The sequence below is a fragment of the Ursus americanus genome, chromosome 12 (assembly GCF_024610735.1).
Source record: "Ursus americanus isolate L20-20 chromosome 12, mUrsAme1.1.p, whole genome shotgun sequence".
Classification (NCBI taxonomy): Eukaryota; Metazoa; Chordata; class Mammalia; order Carnivora; family Ursidae; genus Ursus; species Ursus americanus.
Window position 1 is genome coordinate 10,372,745 of NC_142138.1, and position 20,795 is coordinate 10,393,539.

The window sequence follows — 20,795 nt, forward strand, 5'->3', positions numbered from 1 at the left end:
AGAGCACTCACTGAAAGTGGGTGAAGAATTAGAAGGGCTGAGTCTGGTAACAGATCAATTAGGACCATGGACTAAATCTTGGAAAACGGGTTAAACTGAATTGAAAAACTGACAACTGACAAATAGGTGGGGGATAGGCATAGAGGAGATTAGGGGAGGAAGGGATAGAGGAACAGGTTATCACAAAACTTATCCCTCCTTAAATAGATGCAAACTTGTCTCTGATCTCAGAGGGAAAATTTCCTCTAGAGCTACAATTCATTTTTTCCAGGTGTAAGCCATGTATTTTTTCAACAAACATTACTGACCACCTTCTAAAAGTTGGGCACCGTTTTAGGCCTGGGGATACAACAAAACAAAGTCTTTGTCCTCAAGTAGCTTACATTTTTAGACTGGTCCTTAGAGAGGAGCAGTCAGAAAATTATAAGAAATAAAATAAATAGCATGACAAATAGTGGAGATCTTTTTTTAAAGATTTTATTTATTCATCTGAGAGAGAGCACAAATGGAGGAGAGGCAGAGAGGAGAGGGAGAAGCAGACTCCCCGCTGAGCGGGGAGCCCGACATGGGACTCAATCTCAGGACCTGGAGATCATAACCTGAGCCGAAAGCAGACACTCAACCATCTGAGACACCCAGGTGCCCCAACAAATAATGTTAAGTATGAAAGCAGAGCAAAAGGGATAAGCAGTATGGGGATGGCGTGGTGATTGTTGTGAGGATTGCTATTTAATGTATCGCAGCAAGGGAAGCCCTTACTGATAAGGCAGTATTTGAGCAAAAACTTGGAGGTAAGAGAGCCGTCCATGAGAACAGCAAGACGTCCAACAGTCCTGGGGTGGAATAAGCACAGGGGAGCATGGTGGGAAGGTGAAGGGAGAGAAGGGTATGAAAAGAACAAAACTATGTAGAATCTTATAGAACACCATCCCTAATAATTTTTTTATTCTTCCTGATATAAGAAGTTACTAGAGAGTTTTGTGCAGAAGGGTGACATGACCATTTAAAATGATCACTCTAGGAGCGCCTGGGTGGCTCAGTCGGTTAAGAATCTGACTCTTGGTTTCGGCTCAGGTCGTGATCTCAGGATCTTGAGACTGAGCGCCAGTTGGGCTCTGAGCTCAGCTCAGAGTCTGCTTGAGATTCTGTCTCTCCCTTTGCCTCTGCCCCACGTTCCCTTATGCATGCACACACGTGCTCTCTCGTTCTCTTTCAAAAATAAATAATCACTCCTGCCGCTATGTTGAGAATAGATTTCTTTCTTTTTTTTTTAGATTTTATTTATTTGACAGAGAGCAGGAGAGCACAAGAAGGGGGAGTGGGAGAGGGAGAGGGAGAAGCAAGCTCCCCGCCAAGCAGGGAGCCCAATGCCGGGCTCAACCCCAGGCCCCTGGGATCATGACCTGAGCCAAAGACAGTTGCTCAGTCAACTGAGCCCCCCAGGCGCCCTGAGAGTAGATTTCAATGGAACAACGGTGGAAGCTGGGAAACCAGATAGGAGGATATTGTAAAAATCCAAGTAGGCAATGACAGGCATTTGGCCCAGGGAAGAGGTGAGAAGACATAGACAGTCTCTAGATACATTTTGAAGGTAGAACCAACAGAATTTCTTAACAGATAGGATAGGGGATATAAGAATCAAAGAGGACAGGGTACCCGGCTGGCTCAGTTGGGAGAGCATGGGACCCTTGATCTCGAGGTTGTGAGCTCAAGCCCCATGTTGGGCGTAGCACCTACTTAAAAAAAAGGGGGGGCACCTGGGTGGCTCAGTTGGTTAAGTGTCTGCTTTCAGCTCAGGTCATGATCCCAGGGTCCTGGGATTGAGTCCCACATCAGGCTTCCTGCTCAGCACGGCGTCTGCTTCTCCCTCCCTCTCTGCCCCTTCCCACTGCTCGTGGTCTCTCTCTCAAACAAATAAATAAAATCTTTTTAAAAATTAGGAAAAAAAAGAATGAAAGAGGGGTTAAAAATGATTTCCAAGTTTTTATAAGGAACTGAAATGAAGAAGTTGCCTTTTACTGAAGTAGGGAAGACTGACAAGAAAAGCAAGTTAGGGAAGGATATCAAGAGTTTACTTTTGGACACATTAAGGCTGTTTACATAACCAGGTGGATATGTTGAATAGATAGCTGAATATGAGTCTGAAGTTTAAAAGTGGGCATAGGGTAGACATACTAAAATAGGGATACATCAGCATATAGATTGCTTTTAAAATTATGAAACTAGATAAAATCCCCAAGAGTGAAAGAGAATGGATAGAGGAGAGGAATACAAGTACCAAGTCCTGGCATACATAAAGATGTAGAACTCTGGAATCAAGAGGATGAGAAGGAGCAGCCAATGAGGTAGGAGGAAGAGAGAAAGAAAGAAGAAAGAGGTAGGGGTGGGGGAGGAGGAAGAGATGTGTTCTGGAAGCCAAATTCAAGAATTTTAAAGGAGAAGAAATCACTTGGGTCAAATGCTGCTGAACAGTCAAGACAAAGAATGAAAAGTGACCGCTGAATTTAGCAACTTGGAAATTGACAAGAACTGTTTAATGAAGTGGCCAGGGTGAAAGAAAATGGTAGGAGACAGTGAATAAAGACCATACTTTGGAGAAGCTTTGCTGTAAAGCATAGAAGAGATATGGGGGTAATACGTTGTCAAAGTTCAGACATAATAGAAGTAAAACTAATGAATCACCAAATTAGTGATTAGTAAAATTTTACTATGCACACCAAAACTTTGCAAACCAAGAGCACTCAAAACCAAAATATGGATAGAGTCTCAAGGGTTATAAAGTGGCTTATATAGTGAGAAAGCAGTGATTAATATACTCTTCACAGTGGTTGGTTACAATATTAGAGTTTTCTTAAATGATAGGGAATGGGTCAGTGGTTACCACATAGGAAACTTGGGAAACAGTTTTTTTTTTTTCTTTCTAAGATTTTATTTATTTATTTGACTGAGAGAGAGAGATCACAAGCAGGGGGAGTGGCAGAGGGAGAGGGAGAAGCAGACTCCCCGCTGAGCAAGGAGCCCGATGTAGGGCTCGATTCCAGGACCCTGAGATCACGACCTGAGGTGAAGACAGATGCTTAACCAACTGAGCCACCCAGGAGCCCCAACTTTAAGTTTTGCTTATGATTTTCAGAGGTATAGACAAGAAATGACCCAGGTTAAGTTAGCTTTGCACAATAAGCTAAATTAAACTTTTTTTTTCTGTTCAGGGAATTTTCAAGGCTGGTCTCCATTTGTTTTTGATACCTACTGACAAGAATTTTTTTTTTTAGTATGAGGATTAAATAAAAGAATAAATGTGAAGGGAAGGCATTTTGCAAAGTATTTGTACTTGAAAAATAACTTTAACTTTTGAATGTACTTATCAAGGACTTGCTATGTATCAAGCATTATTATGTTTTTCATGTAAATTATCTTGTTTAACCTTTATATCAACCCTGTATGCTAACACATTCTTATCCTACTTTACCAATGGGGATGTTGAGTTTCAGAGAAATTAAGAATCTTGCCCAAGGTTTACAATTTAGTAGATAGGGCTGAGCAGGCATTTCAATCCAGGATTCAAATCCAATGCTCATACTCGTTTAGAACTACCATTTTCAAGACATATTTTTTCTTAAATTAGCTAAAGTGTATGAATTTACTGCTCTTTGAGGGTTTCTTTCTTGGAGCCGGTTATAAGGCTCTTCTTGATACGTTGTAGGTTAGAAGAAAGCAGACTAGTTCATTTTGTGGACTTACTAGGTCAGAAGTGGCTTCGGTATTTGATTCATCCAATGTCAGAAGTTGAAACAGAGAAGGCTGATAAAATAGAGGTGCCTGTGCCGGAGTTTTAGGAGAAAGGTCTTTAAAATACATATATTTTTAAGTATTAAAAATATGTATTATATATTAATTATATATATGTATATATATATTCTACAGGTGTCTGGCTGGCTCAGTGGGTACAGCAAGCGACGCTTGATCTTGGGTCGTGAGTTCGAGCCCCACGATGCGTACAGAGATTACTAAAACAAAATATATAAATATTCTATTTCCCAACTTCATCGAAGTGGTCTGTGGGCAGGCTCTACAGGGGCGAGAGGAATGCGGTGTCAATCTCTGAGGTGTGGGTTTGAGGGAAGATGGACTCAGAGGGGTGAGTAGGAGTTGAGCGAGTGGCACAGCAGGTATGAGCCGCCGGAACGAGGACGGTTGGCCTCTGATAGGGTGGGGTAGTGGTCGGCTGGAGGGGGGAGGGGAGAATAGGCAAGGGGAGAGCCCATCCTAGGGGCGGGGTCTGCGGCGGTCCGGCCTCCGCGGGAGGGGGCGAGGCTGCGGCGGGCGCGTGCGCGTCGTCACGCCGGGCGTTTCAAAACTCCTGGGGCCCGGACGGAGCGGCGTGAGGGCTGCGTGAGCTGCTTGGGAGCCGGCGACGGTCAAGCTGTCTGTCGGCTGGAGTCGACTCCTCCTCTCGCGGGATCCGGGTCCCGGCTCGACGCCCGGGAGACCTGACGCCCCACCGACGGGGGTCGCCATGGTTCACTTCTTGCACCCGGGCCTGTCGCCCCGGACCATCGTCCCTCCTGACGCACAGAAGGATGCGCTGGGTTGCTGTGTGGTGCAGGTGAGCACGGGCGCGGGGACGCGGACCTCGGCGGGACGCTGCGCTCGTCGAGGAGTCGTCGGGGACTGTGCGGAGGCACTTACTGGTTTGTTTGGCCGACGCGGGGGTAAAGTCTGAAGGGCTGAGCCGCGGCTGGGCTCCGGTTGACGCTGGGGAAGTGCATGCTGGAAGGGAGTTTTCTGCCCGGGGCGTCCCAGCCTCAGGGCAGAGCGCGCTGACCTCGCGCGGCAGTCTGAAGGCGCCGCGCGGGAGAGTGCCCCCCTCTCCGGCTGACCTTGGGGAGGGGTAGTCCTCTCCTCCAGTCGCCGACTTTGCGGCCCGTATTTTGCAGCGTGGGATAAGTTCGGACGTAAGCTCTGGTCAGGGCACTAGGCTTGGCCGGCAGTAGACGGTGGCGCTTATTACTGTCAAAAAGGAGCCAAATGCCCCAAACCTCGACCGTACTGCCATGTGCGTTGTGGACGTGGTACCCCACAGAGGCTGTGACCCAGCAGTCCCTACTACGCGAGGCCTTGGGCCCGGCAACTCTAACTGGAAGCCCTCCTGAGCCCGGCGGGGGAAACTGGAACCCCAAGACTGACATTCCTTCAGTTCACGTGTTCTCCCCCTCCCCCACGGAATTCCTATTAAACTGAACTTACCAAAATGCAAACCATAGAGTGTTTTTGCTGCTTACTGTGTAAGTGTCGCGTTTTTAGAGTCATTTGGTTATCTCCCGTCTTTTGTAAGCATTGGTAGTCTCCGTTTCACTGGTGTGTGTGCAGAAGTTGAGAGCTCTGAAAGTTAGTTGGTTTGCTCGAGAACCTGAACCTGACATCAGGTGTTCTGAAGTCAGACTCCACATTCTACAACGCCCCAAGGGCCACCCTCTTAGAACTCAAAATCTAGAGAAGGTTCTAGAGAACCTAAAATACGGAGGGAAGGAAATATTCATTGAGGTTGTACTTACAATGCCTCGTTGGAAGGCTTTTGTGCCCTGCAAGAAGATCTGACCTGTGCTCCTGTACTCTCTGGACTCACTTTTAAGTGTTGCTATATAATTTGTAAATTTGTAGCTAATGGAAAAGCTGGGTTTTTAAGCATGTACTAGCACAGTATCTCAAGCACAGTTTTTGTTGCCGCTGACTGGAATTAAAACAAATTTCCTTAGAAAAGTGATCAGCCCATTTTCTCTATGGTAACATAGTGTACGGTGTACATTCGTTTTATTTATAAGATTTTATTAATTTTAAAAATTACAGTGCACAAATACATTTTCGCATATGATATCTACTTATCCATTTGTATATGTTGCCTCTATGTGTTGTAGTTTCTGATATAAAGGTCTTTCACATATTTTGTTAAATTGATCCCTTTTTGATACTGTAAATATTTTTAAAAACAATACAATTTCCCCCCCGTTATTGATCTTGTGTTCTACAACCTTGCTAGATTCACTTTTCTTTAGCCTTTTTTTTTAAGATTTCTTAAGATTTTCTTCACAATCATGTCATCTGCAAATAAAGAAAGCTTTACTTTATTATTCCCTTTTAGTTCAGCTTTTTTTTTTTTAAGATTTTATTTATTTATTTGAGGGGGTGGGGAGAACACAGAGGGAAAGTGAGAGAAGCAGACTCCCCATCAAGCGGAGAGCCTGATGAAGGGCTCCATCCCAGGACCCAGAGATCATAATCTGAGCTGAAGGCAGAAGCACAACTGACTGAGCCACCCAGGCACCCCTTTATTTCCTTTTTCTAAATTGCACTTTCTAGGACCTTTGTAGAATGTTGAAGTGGTGAGAGTAGACATCTTTGTGTTCTAGATCTTTCACCTTTAAGTATAATACTGACTATAGGTTTTTCACAGATGCCTTTTGTCAAATTAAGGAAGTTTTCTTCTATTCCTAGTTTGCCAGGAGTATTTTTTAAGTTATGACTGTGTGTTGAATTTTGTCAAATGCTTCAGCATTTAAGAGTATATATTTTTGTTGTTTAGTCTGTTAATGTGGTGGATTTTGTTGTGAATTTAACTTTACATTCTAGGAATAATCCCCACCTGGTCATATATTTTTATATATCACAGGATTCTATTTGCTGATATTTTGTTAAGTATTTTTATGTCTGTGTTTATGAGGAAAATTGCTCTCCAGAAATATTTTATCTAGTTTTAGTATCGAGATAATGCTGGCCTCAAAAAGTGAATTGGGAAATGTCACCTATTCAAATTCTTTTTCCTATTCAATTTTTTTAAGTTTGCGGAGTATTATTTCTTATTTTTAATTTTTAATTTTTTTTTTTTTAAGATTTTGAGAGAGAGAGTCAGAGAGAGCAAGGTGGAGGGGCAAAGGGAGAGAGGGCCTTAAGCGGACTCTGAGCTGAGCATGGAGCCCATTGTGGGGCTCAGTGTCAGAACCCTGAGATCATGACCTGAGCCAAAACCAACAGTGAGATGCTTAACTGACATCACCACCCAGGCACCCCCTATTTGTTTCTTTTAAGTAAACTCTACCCCCAATGTGGGGCTTGAACTTAAAACCCCAAGATTATTCCTTCCTTCGATGTTTAATAGAACTAACTCACCAGTGAAGCCATTGAGACTTGAATTTCTTTGGGAGAGTTAGTCATATACTTTCATTTCATGTTTATAAAAGGGTCAGTTTGTCAAGAAGTAAGTGCACACACATTTAGGAATGTAATGTCTAATAGATGGTCAGTTTTTGTAGTTCGTTATTCTAGTAATTTCTGTATTTCATCTGAGTTATCAAATTTATTGGCAAAATTGTTCATACAGTTCCTTTATTATCCTTTTAATGCTTGTAGGATCAGTCATGACGTTCAGTTTTTTGTTTCTGGTATTGGTGTTGTTTTTTTTTTTTTTTTTTTTTTCTTTCTCTTAGTCTTTGTACTTAGGGATTTGGTAATATTATTAGTCTTTTTGAAGAACTGACTTTTGGCTTTGATTTATATCCATTGTACATCTGTTTTCTCTTATTTTTGCTCCTATCTTTATAATTTCTTATGTTTATTCTGGTTTTAACTTACTCTCTTTTTTAAATCTTTTTAAGGTGGGAACTTAGGTCATTAATTTTATATCTTTCTTGTTTATAATAGAAACATTTAGAGCTATACATTTCCTTTAACACAGCTTTGGTTAATACCGGAAATTCTGATATATTGTTCAAAATATTTTCTGATTTCCATTACGAGATCTTATTTGAGCCATGGGATATTTAGAAATATATTGCTTCATTACCAAATAGTTGGAGATATTTCACATTTTTTTAATTGACCTCTAACATAATTGTTGTCAGAGAACATACTCTGTGATTTTAATCCATTTATATTTATTGAGATTTGTTTTATGGCTCAGATATGATCTATCTTGGTGCACGTTCATGTGCACTTAAGGAATATATAAGGATATAATATTCTGTGAATGTCAGGTCAAGTTGGTTGATAATATTAATTTCTATATTCCTGCTTATTTTCCAGCTACTTATTTTTTTTTTTATAAAGATTTTATTTATTTATTTTGACAGAGAGAGACAGCCAGCGAGAGAGGGAACACAGCAGGGGGAGTGGGAGAGGAAGAAGCAGGCTTCCAGCAGAGAAGCCTGATGTGGGGCTCGATCCCATAATGCCGGGATCACGCCCTGAGCCGAAGGCAGATGCTTAACGACTGTGCCACCCAGGCACCCCTCCAGCTACTTATTTTTTATCAATTGCTGAAGATGAGTGTTCTTTTCCACCTATAATTGTGGATTTCTCTTTTTATTCTTTCAGTTTTTGCTTCATAAATTTTAAAGCTGTTAGTAAGTGCATATACATTTAGGGATTATGTCTTCTTGATGAAGTAATCCTTTTATTTTTATGATTTCTCATAATATTCTTGCCCTGAAGGCTTCTTTTGACACTAATCTAGTTAACTCCATTTTTCTTATGATTAGTGTTTAACAATCCTGTGTTGTTTATGTTTAAAGCACATCTGTTATAAACAAAGGTGTTTTTTATCCAGTCTGACAGTGTGTGCCTTTTAAATTAGAGTAAATGTAATTATTCAAAATTGTTGGGTTTAAGATTACTATGTTGCTATTTGTGTTCTATTTATCCTGTTGTTTGTTGTTTTGTTTCTTCCTTCCCTGACTTTTTTTTTTTTTTAAGATTTCATTTATTTGCGAGCAGCGGGTGTGGTAGGCAGAGGGAGAGGCAGGCTCCCTGCAGAGCAAGGAGCCTGATCCTGGACTCCATCTCAGGACCCTGGGCCAAAGGCTGAGGCTTAACCGACGGAGCCACCCAGGTATCCCTTAGATTCCATTTTCTTAAGCTACACACTAGTGAAATTTGCAAAATGTAAAACAGTGTTCTGTTATCACTAAACTTTAAAAAAAAATTGCTTTTACGGGGTGCCTAGGTGGCGCAGTCGTTAAGCGTCTGCCTTCGGCTCAGGGCGTGCTCCCAGCGTTTTGGAATCGAGTCCCACATCGGGCTCCTCCGCTATGAGCCTGCTTCTTCCTCTCCCACTCCCCTGCTTGTGTTCCCTCTCTCGCTGGCTGTCTCTCTCTGTCAAATAAATAAATAAAATATTAAAAAATAAAAATAAAAATAAATTGCTTTTAAAAATATTTTTAAAAATCATTCTTTTTTAAAAACTGTTCTTAAAAGGGGGGTGGGGAGGGCGCTGGGTGGCTCAATCTGCTAAGCAGTCTGACTCTTGATTTCAGCCCAGGTCATGATCTTAGGGTTGTGAGATTGAGCCCTGCATCAGGCTCTGTGCTCAGCGCAGTCTGCTTGTCCCTTTACGTCTGCTCCTCCCCCTGCTCGCTCATGCTCTTTCTCTAATAAATAAATGAAAAAAAAAATTTTTTTAAAGAGTTTAATTTATTTGACAGAGACACAGCGAGAGAGAGAGAGAGAGAACACAGGGAGAGGGAGAGGGAGAAGCAGGCTCCCCACTGAGAAGGGATCCCGATGTGGGGCTCCATCCCAGGACCCTGGGATCATGACCTGAGCGGAAGGCAGATGCTTAACGATGAGCCACCCAGGCGCCCTAAATAAATAAAATCTTAAGAAATAAAACATGTTTATTAGGAGAGTTACTTGCTACAGTTTATATTTTAGAAATGATGAGTCTAGACTGCAGGCAGAGATAGATTAGAAAAGGATTAGGAGCAAAAGTAGAGAAATTAATTTGTAATTTCTTAGCATTCTAGGTAAGATATGGTAGTAACTTGAAATAGAAATTGGTAGTGTAGCTAGAAAGAAGGGGACGAACTAGAAATTTATTTGGGAGGTTTAACAGTCATATGCACGGTAGGAAATAGATGATACACTCGGAATAGGGATAATTCAATGAGAATTTAATTAAAGGACTGTTTCCAAAGATAATAAGGGTGAATTATGGAAAAGCATGGTAATGTATTACTCCATGTCCACTAAGTAACTATTGCCATCCTTAGGCCCAGATGACTTCCCAGAAGGAGCGTCTTAGTCTTCAGGCTGCCATAACAAAAATACCATAGACTAGGTGACTTATAAAAAACAGAAATTTCTTTCTCATAGTTTTGGAGGCTAGGAAGTCCAAGATCAAGTCTGTATCTGCTGGGAACCCACTTCTTCCTTCATAGACACTTTTTGCTGTGTTCTTTTTTTTTTTTTTTTTTAAAGATTTTATTTATTTATTCGACAGAGATAGAGACAGCCAGCGAGAGAGGGAACACAAGCAGGGGGAGTGGGAGAGGAAGAAGCAGGCTCATAGCAGAGGAGCCTGATGTGGGGCTCGATCCCAGAACGCCGGGATCACGCCCTGAGCCGAAGGCAGACGCTTAACCGCTGTGCCACCCAGGCGCCCCTTTGCTGTGTTCTTACATGGCAGAAAGGGGAAGGGAGCCTTCTGGAGCCTCTTTATAAGGGCACTAATTCCAGTCATGAGAACTCATGACCTAATCACTTCCCAAAGTCTCCTACCTCCAAATATCATCACATTGGGAGTAAGATTTCAACATAAAGAATTTTCGAGGAACACAGACATTCAGTCTATAGCAAGGAGAGAGGGTTAACTTTAAAGCAGTGATTGGGGGAACACAGCCAGCTCAAGGCAACCTTAAAGAGAGAAAGCTGGGGAAATCATCTGTAGTGCCCCCCAAAACGTGTTCAAGTCCTAACTCCTGGAACCTGTAAATTTGACCTTATTTGGAGATAGGGTCTTTGCAAATGCAGTTGAGAATTTTTTTTTTTTTTTTAAGATTTATTTATCCTAAAGAGGGATAGAGCACAAGCGGGAGGGGAGAGGGAGAGGGAGAGAGACTCTCAAGCAGACTCCGCACCAAGGATGGAGCCCCACACAGCTCGATCCCATGACCCTGAGATCACAACCTGAGCTGAAACCATGAGTTGGACATTCAATTGACTATGCCACTCAGGCATTCCTAAGTTGAGAATCTTGTTGAAATTATCTGGATTTAGGGTCCACCTAAATCCAGTGACTGGTGGGATCTTTATGAGAAAAGGGAGGGAGATTTGAGACCTAGAGACACAGGGAGCAAGGTCATGGGAAGATGGAGGCCTAGATCAGAGTTTCCCTCAGCCAGGGAAAGCCGGGAGCTACCATAAGCTGATAAAGGAACAGTTTTTCCCTGGTGTGTTCAGAGGAGAATGGCCCTGCTCACAGGGACTTGATTTTGGGACTTCTGTCCTCCAGAGCTGTGAGAGAATAAATTTCTGTTGTTTTTAGCCATACCATTTTTTGTGGCAATCTGTATAGTCACACTAGGATATGAATACATGTTCTAACGTCATTCACCTCCCTCCTATCTTTGAAAATTTCATGTTGTCAGAACCAAACTGATAGCAGGGCAAGGGCATCCATTCGTGGGATCCACTTTACCTCCAGGAGTACAGAGCAGGGTGGAGAAAATTAAGGGGATGAATCTGGGTGGGAGGTAGGTGGCAAATTGAAGCTACCTGACACAGGTAAAAGTGGTAGGATTTTGCTAATGTATTGGATATGTGTTTGTGTGGGGTGTTGATTAAGAACAAGAAAGTATCAGTAATTTCTGTCAGTAGAAGGACCTAGACCTCTTAGCACAAAGAGTGTATGTGCATTGCCTCTGTAACCTTAGATTAAAATTCTGTTTTGGGAATTGTGGAGGTTAGTGATAATCCATCCATATCAATATAAAACTTCATGTGTCACACAGCTGCTGACTCTAAATCAAAAAGTTTGTGACAGTGGAGTTTGACTTGGTAGTTATCCTGGACAGGGAATTGATTTATTCTTACTAATGGAAAGTATAGGTCTTTAAAGTGAGAAATAATGGAATCTATTTTACGCTTAAATAGAATTTCACATTCACCATTGGTATAGCATGGGCTTTGGATGTGATCTTCTAGTAGTCACATACTACAAGGAGTATGTTCCAAATTCACAAGAGTACTTTGTAAAATTGTGTATTTTAGAATATATGGATAGAAGTGCTCGCTTTGGCAGCACATACACTAGAATATGTGGATAGGAGGGGTGCCTGGGCTTAGTCAGTAGAGCAGTCTTGATCTTGGGGTCATGAGTTCAAGCCCCACTTTGGGTGTAGAGCCAACTTTAAAAAATGTATATATGGATAGGATTTTGTTTTAAATTAATTTGAATTTACTGGGTACCTTCCATATAAACCACTGTCATGTAAAACAAAAGAAATAGAGAACAATGGATTTTGATAGGTTGATGCTGCTTGTTCTCCCCAGTTCTGTTTAGATGTTCTGCTCTTTATCAAGTTATGTTATTGATCCTGAGAAATCCTCTTTCAGTACTGTTCCATTCCCCAAAATGTCTGTATAAAGGAGTGGTTAAAAATAATCATTTGAAAGTACAGGTACTTCACTTTTTATTTATATTTATCCTCTTCATACTTCCAAAATGAACTTGAGGTACCTTCAGAAAGGAGGAAACAACAGCAACAAATCCAGTATCATCAAAGTTACAAAATAGATAAATTAGGAAATTATTCACATTCTAACAAAAGCCACCAAACTTTTCTTTTTAGGATGCAGTAATGCAAGGTCATCCAGATAGCAATTCATATAACAAGGCAGATTGGTAATGAAATAATTTATTTTATTTATTTATTTGAGAGAGAGAGAGAGTGGGCACGAGCAGGGGGTGAAGGGCCGAGGGAAAAGCAGACTTCCCCTGAGCAGGGAGCCCAATGCAGGGCTTGACATGGGGCTCGATCCTAGGACTCCAGGATCATGACCCGAGTGGAAGGCAGCCGCTTAACAGTCTGAGCCACCCAGGCGTCCCGAAATGAAGTATTTTATAAAGATCCAGATATGTAACTTTTTTTGCAACCTGATCTGTTGCCAAAAGTAAAGTGTCTGCGAATACTTCTTACTTTTTGGTATGTATTGTAAACTCTTGAACCTTGACATTATTTTTATTGTTTATTCTTTTAATGTATGTTCATTGAGCCTCTGCTATGTGTCCCAAGTTGTACTGTTGCTCTGGGGAAAAGCCACATAAAGACATGGTTGCTTTTTATTCTAATTTCAGGGTTGGGGAAATTTAATATCTGAGTGAAAGGTCGTTGATGGCCTGTTGGTGGGTCAGAATTTGTTCTCATACTCTGGTTTTCAAGAAATGGTAGTTGAGCACAGCAACTAGTTCCAGTACATGCTTTATGACAGCTGATAAATAGAGTTAACCACAAAGACAATTATTGATCTTACATTGGTGTATCTTGTAGAAACACTGTTAAAAATTCTCTACTATCTGGGGCGCCTGGGTAGCGCAGTCGTTAGGTGTCTGCCTTCGGCTCAGGGTGTGATCCAGGCGTTCCAGGATCAAGTCCCACATCGGGCTCCTCCGCTGGGAGCCTGCTTCTTCCTCTCCCACTCCCCTGCTGTGTTCCCTCTCTCGCTGGCTGTCTCTCTGTCACATAAATAAATAAAATCTTTAAAAAACAAAATTCTCTACTATATTTCAGGGAATTAAAAATAGTGTTTTTGAGTGCAAATTTTTCTTGTTAGTTTATATCCATCCAAAACAGTAGAAGGAATACAGTTAGCCATTATGTTAGTTTATTTGAAAACATGCTATTTTTAGCACACTAATTTCTAGAGAAAGGGGAGATGTGATTAAAACTAGATTGATCCAGGTTGCAATGTGAGTTTATATTACTTGATTCTCTTAACTTGGAAGAGTTAGAATTGATTGTAAGAAAGGGTTTGGCAAATGATGCTTTTTAAAAGAAATGGTCTTGTTTCCTGTGTGCTCTCAACACATTGGGGAGATCAAAACTATAATGCCCTACATAAGTGAAATGCCAAAGGTATAGCTGCAGCATGATGGCCCGACAACTTGGTTATTATTTGATCCAGCATTTTAATGTATTTTCTAAATTATTAGCCATGGCAATAGTTTAAGAGGTTCTTTTTAATTTTTTTTTGAGTTTTTATTTATTTATTTGAGAGTGAGCACAGAGGGAGAGTGAGAGGGAGAAGCAGACTCCCTGCTGAGCAGAGAGCCTGACATGGGGCTCAATCCTAGGACCCTGAGAGCATGATCTGAGCCAAAGGCAGGTGCCTAAGAGGTTCTTAATATAAAATTACAGGGGATACTGGTAAGTAAATATCTGCTGTTGTTGATCAAAAATTAAAGCCTAAGCAAGGGAAAAAAAGAAAGTATCAGTAAAGATTAAGCAGCTAAATAGATGTGATGCCATTTTATTGAGCAATAAAAGACTGGGGAAATTCAGTTTTCTACATGGTGAATTTGAAGAATTTGTGACAGTTAAGTAGACATGTCAGGAAGGCAACTGGGTACCTAAGACTAGCTTAATGAGAGATATGAGCTGGAGATAATCTGGAATTCATTGGGTTTATAGATTAATATTGATCTATTTTTTATTTTTATTATTTATTTATTTATTTTTAAAGATTTTATTTATTTATTTGATAGAGACAGCCAGCGAGAGAGGGAACACAAGCAGGGGGAGTGGGAGAGGAAGAAGCAGGCTCATAGCAGAGGAGCCTGATGTGGGGCTTGATCCCATAACGCCGGGATCACGCCCTGAGCCGAAGGCAGATGCCCAACTGCTGTGCCACCCAGACGCCCCTAATATTTATCTATTTTTTAAAAAGATTTTATTTATTTATTTATTTATTTGACAGAGATAGAGACAGCCAGCAAGAGAGGGAACACAAGCAGGGGGAGTGGGAGAGGAAGAAGCAGGCTTCTAGCGGAGGAGCCTGATGTGGGGTTCGATCCCAGAACGCCAGGATCTTGCCCTGAGCTGAAGGCAGACGCTTAACGACTGAGCCACCCAGGCGCCCCCTATCTGTCTATTTTTAAGTAAAGTCTACTACAACATGGGGCTCAAACTCACGACCCTGAGGTCAGGAGTTGCATGTTCCACTAACTGAGCCAACCAGGTGCCCCTATAGATTAATATTTAGAGTCATGTAATCAGTAGTCAAATAATACAGAGGTGGAGGCATTAGTCATTATTGGTCTTGGTGGGGGATGGGAACTCGATAGAGTGATTTGAAGAATGAATGGCATAGGATGTTTCTCTAAAACATATACTGATTTATAAAACAAAACCAGTAGCAGACTACTATAGTATAATTCTGTTTACATAAAGTTCACAAACATGGAGAACTAAACAGTATTCAAAATAATGATAGCCTCTGGGTGAAGGGATGGAAAATAGCATCAGGGAGGGACACAATAAGGGACTCCAAACATATTGGTATATACAGTTTAAGCTATGGGCTAAATATAAAAGTATAAAAATATATTTTACATTTTTTTAAAGATTTTATTTATTTATTTGACAGATAGAGACAGCCAGCGAGAGAGGGAACACAAGCAGGGGAAGTGGGAGAGGAAGAAGCAGGCTCATAGCAGAGGAGCCCGATGTGGGGCTCGATCCCATAACGCCAGGATCACGCCCTGAGCCGAAGGCAGATGCTTAACTGCTGTGCCACCCAGGCACCCCAAAAATATATTTTACATTTTATTATGTTTTTATATTTGAATGTTTAGTATCTTGTATTTGGATTTAGTCTTTATGGTATTTTTTAAATGGGGCTGTCATGTTCATTAATATGGCAAATAATGTCAGAAAGTCTTAAAACTAAATATTCAGGATAAAATGTTATAAACACTCTCAAAGTAAGAGAAATCTCCATCATTCCTGCCTTATTCAGAGAAACTGGAAAACAGAACTGTAAGCAGACCCTGAAGCTTTGACATTTACCAATGTTGATAACCAGGGATTAGAGGCTAGGCTTTTGTCAAAACCAGGTAGGGAATTTGAGTGCAGACTGTAAACTATAACTATATATATAATATAACTAATATGGGCTAACAGAGGCTGGCTTTACTTTAGTGAAGTGTGATCTAAAAAAAAAAATCTGCTTATGGAAAATGAAAATGGGGAATCCTGTCAGTTTTGGCTTGGATTTTGAGTGGAAACATATCTCCTAAAAATTTGCTCTCACAGTCCTGTCTTCACACAAATTCAGGGTTTTAAATGACATTTCTTGCTGGTTCAGGAAACCTGTCCCTGAGAAATTATCAAAGCGATTCTTGGTAATGCCCCTGGGGTAAATGGCGTTTAGCAGAATCTCTCTGATGTGACATGTATTCTACCCAGGCCTCATAGGAGTCCTACAAATAAAATCCCACTAAAGATCCACTCACAATTTTATTTATAAAGCATGAGTCTCCATGAGTAAGAATCAGTGACTAAAAGGGTTATATTCCAGGAGACTTCAGAAAATGGAATTCCTAAATACTATATTTAAAAGTAAAGAAATAAAAGATGAAATAAAACATGAAAAAAGAGCCATATACAGTTAGACTGTGAAGAACGAAAGACCACTAAATAGATAGTGACTGGGAAGATAGATCTATAGAAATTATCCACATGAAGTATAATCTCCATTTTCCCATGGGCACGTGAACCAATTCAGGCTTTTGAGACCTAAGTAGAAGTCTGCTGAGACTGTTTCAGGAAATTTTTTTTGCTTCCCTGTTTCTTTTTGAACATGAATTCCGTCATGGGGATTTGGAACAACTGAAATTAGATTCTTTTGGGAATGCAAAATGATAGATCCACTTTGGAAGAACAGGTTATCAGTTGCTTATGTAAAGTTAAATACATACATGAGTAGAAAGTGTGGAATCGCTGGGACCCAGGAATCCCATTCCTAGATAACTACCCAAGACAAATGAAAACTACGTTCCTGGAAACCTTTCCATGAATATTTATCTAAAGCTTTAAATAATCCAAATGCTCTTTTTTTTTTAAGATTTTATTTATTTATTTGAGAGAGAGAGCATGAGCTGAGTGAGGGGCACGGGGAGAAGCAGACTCCCTACTGAGCAGGGAGCCCAGTACCAGAGATCCTGGTACTCCAGGATCAAGACCTGAGCCAAAGACAGACGCTTAACCAACTGAGCCACCCACACGCCCCAATCCAAATGCTCTTAAGCCAGTGAATAAAATTGTGGAAAATTCATGCAGTGTAATACTTCTCAGCAATAAAGAGGAACTAATTTCAAAAACACAACAACATGGCTGAATCTCAAATACATTATGGGAAGTGAAAGAAATCAGATTCAAAAGGCCTACATGCTATATGGTTCTATTTATATGACATTTTGGAAAAGGCCAGACTCTGGGGACAGAACACAGATAACTGGTTGTATGGGGATGGTGGGAGGGAATATCTACAAAGGGACAGTAGGGAATTTTGGGGTGATAGAACTGTTTTCTATCTTTATTATGGTGGTGGTACATGACTGCATTTGTTAAAACTTACAGAGCTAAGGATGCAACAAAAAGTAATTTTTTTGCTAGATGTAAATTACACCTCAATTTAAAAAACAAATAGGAAGAAAGTGATTACAGTAGTCCCCCTTTATCTGAGGTTTCACTTTCTGTGGTTTCATGTATCTATCAGCTGTGGTCCAGAAGCAGGTGATCTTTCTCCTGATGTATTGTCAGAAGGTCATTAGTGTCATTTACCTAACGACGTCTCATCACATAGGCATTTTATCATTTCATATCATCACAAGAAAGGTGGGTTATAGTACAGTAAGATATTTTGAGAGAGACCACATTCATAAGGCTTAATACAGTATGTTAATCTCTTACAGTGCCTAATTTATAAATTAAACTTTATTGTATGTATGTATAGGGAAAAATAGTGTGTATAGGGTTTGGTACTGTTGGCAGTTTCAGGACATTCATTGGGGTCTTAGTACATATCCTCTGCGGATAAGGGGGGACTACTCTATAGCATGTCAACTTACTGGAGAAATGTAGTTATGAAGAGGAGTAACTGAAGAGAATATGGGAATCAACAGAAGGTTTTTTGTTTTTAAGGTATATAGTAGAGCATAAATTATATGTTAAGAATAATCCATTTGAGGAGAGTTTGAAAGATGTATGTATGAATGAAGAAATGACAGGAGGGACCAAGGCAAGGAGGGATGAAATCCAGTCAGCACATGTGTAAGCGTTGGTCTTTTCAAGGAGGTACATGTTCTCCATGTAAGAGGAGAATAAAGAAAAGATACGTGTGTTTTCCAGCTTAGTGTAATGGTGAGATGGCTTCCTTTTTCTCAGTGCAGTGAGTCAGAGTCTGTTAACAGCATAAAATGTGTTTAAGGAACAAGTGGAAGGCAAGGAATAATTCTCGCTTGATGTTGGGAGAGTACCCTCTCTGGAAGAGAGCTTGTGGACAGAGCTACTGTCTCAGCTACTGAGGACTCACATACTATGTTATGTGAGTCTTTCCCCCCTCTGTAGACGATTAGCTGCTGCGTGTTGCTATAAAAAACTGGATAATGAAGTTCTTCCAGGAATGGAGTTTTGTCTGGAGAGGGAACAAGGAGTTGAGGGTATTTGCAAAGGAGTAATTTAACTTTAGACCATGGAGGTCAAAGAATTATTCCACGTTGAAGCCTTTGACAAAGGTACAACCTCAGTTTGGCCTATGTATAATACAGTCATGTCTAACACAGTGCCATGCCTTTCAAATGTTTGTTGAATGAACAAATACCAGTGTCTCTTAGAGGAGAAAGGGACCATATGCCTTTATAGTCTCTCCTCTCTTTCGGTTCTTATCCTTCTACAGCACCCTGGGTATAGCAGCCTTTTACATTGTGAACACTTGAGAGTAATAATAGGCAGGCCTTCTTATCCTCTGGGACATAATAATCACTGAATAACTATTTGTTGACTGAATGACCATGTGATCTCTGCTTGAGTTGTCCCTTGTGTTTTATTGAAATTGTCAGATTTCTTGGTTTTATTCCCCAATAAACTCTTAGCTCCAAAAGGATTAGAACTGTGTTTTGCTCATCCTGTATTTTCAGCGGCTGGAACAGAACAGGTGATGAGTGAAGGATTGAGAGAACTTACTTTTTTTCAAGATAGAACAGAAAGTGTAATAGATAAAATTTTCCATTCAGTTTAACAGTTGGAATAAGGTGGTTTCATTACATATAAATCATATAAAACACTCTTAGGGTAAAGAAAATGTATCTTCAGATATCCTCATCAAGTAGTTTGTTGTATGTTGCGTGACCACTTTGATGGTGAATTTTTGTAGATGTGTTCTAACAAAGTTTGTTTTCTAGGAGGAGGCATCTCCCTACTCTTTGGTCAACATCTGCCTGAACGTCCTGATCGCTAACCTAGAGAAATTGTGTTCTGAAAGATCTGACGGAACCTTGTGTCTTCCGGAGCATTGGAGTTTCCCTCAGGAAGTAGCTGATCGATTCCTTGGGGTAATGACATGGCAAGGTAAAGATAAAGCTCCTTTATTTTTATTTTACTTATTTTTTTTTTCAGTAAGGCTTCTTTATGTTGTACACTTACAGCACTTTACTATTTGAAAAGCACTTTCATGTACAATTCCTGTTTTGCTCCTCACAACAAGTGGGTGGGAAATATGCAAATTATTCCCATTTTATTTGTGTGGAGATTTGAATCTCCGAGTATTTTTGGGATCCCTTGATGGAAATTCATCTTGCTTCTAGGCTTACCTTGCTATTGGCTTAGCAGAGCGAAGATGGGAACTAAATCAAGTTCCCACTCCTCCATCTGCTCTTTAGCTTCTGAAATGCTGTTGCTGTAGTCTTGTCTCCTACTCTTTTTTTTTTTTTTTTTTTTAAGTTTTACTTAAGTAATCTCTACACCTAACATGGGGCTCGAACTGATGACCCTGAGATCAAGAGTCACATGCTCTTCTGACTGAGCCAACCAGGTACCCCTCCTACTCTTTTCATTTTGAATATGAAACTTCAAAAAAAGTTTTCCGGGGCACCTGGGTGGTCCAGTCAGTTAAGTGACTGATTCTTGATTTCGGCTCAGGTCATGATCTCAGGGTGGTGGGATTAAGCCCCTTGTCTGGCTCTGCACTTGGTGAGGAGTCTGCTTGAAATTCTTTCCGTCTCCCTCTGCCTCTCTGTCTTGTGCTCACTTGCTCTGTCAAATAAATAAATCTAAAAAAAAAAGAAAAAACTTAAAATTTTTTTCCTTTACTTCCCATTGTAGTTGGGCTTTCAAGGGCTATGTTTAATTTACCATGTTACAGTTTTTTCTTTTTTCTTAAGATTTTATTTATTTGAGAGAGCAAGTGAGCAAGCATGAGCCAGGGGAGGGGCAGAGGGACAAGCAGACTTCCTGCTGGATGGGGAGCCCGACATGGGACTCCATCACAGGACTCCGAGACATGACGCTTAACTGACTGAGCCACCCAGGCGCCCCTACAGTTTTTTCTTAATAAGAAGGTTTTTTTTGTAACAAATTATTGAGATGTATTTCACATACCATATAATTCACTCATTTAAAGTGTACAGTTCAGTGGGTTGTTTTTTTTTTTAAATCACAGATTTGGGCAGCCATCATCACAATCAATTTTAGAACATTTTCATCATCTTAAAAAGAAACTCCTAACTTGTCCCCCCAACCCTAAACAACTACTCATCTACTTTCTGTCTCTATGAGTTTGTCTTTTCTAAACATTTAATACAAATCAAATCATGCAATATGTGACCATATTATGTCTGGCTTTTTTTACTCAGCATACTATTGTCAAGGTTCATCCATGTTGTAGCATCAGTCACTACTTCATTCTTATGGCTGTGTAATATTCCATTTTGTGACTGTACCACATTTTATTCATTTATCAACTGATGG

At 40.5% G+C, this 20,795-nt stretch overlaps 1 protein-coding gene across 1 annotated transcript in view; it reads left to right on the plus strand.

Moving 5' to 3' along the window:
- Window positions 1-4,516: 4,516 nt before the first annotated feature.
- The window catches only part of ZYG11A (zyg-11 family member A, cell cycle regulator), a 70,372-nt gene continuing 54,093 nt past the window's right edge, over window positions 4,517-20,795 (plus strand). Inside the window, exons 1-2 of the mRNA XM_045799515.1 lie at window positions 4,517-4,606; window positions 19,232-19,397. Coding sequence (XP_045655471.1) covers window positions 4,517-4,606; window positions 19,232-19,397 — 256 coding nt within the window. The remainder of the gene's footprint in view (window positions 4,607-19,231; window positions 19,398-20,795) is intronic.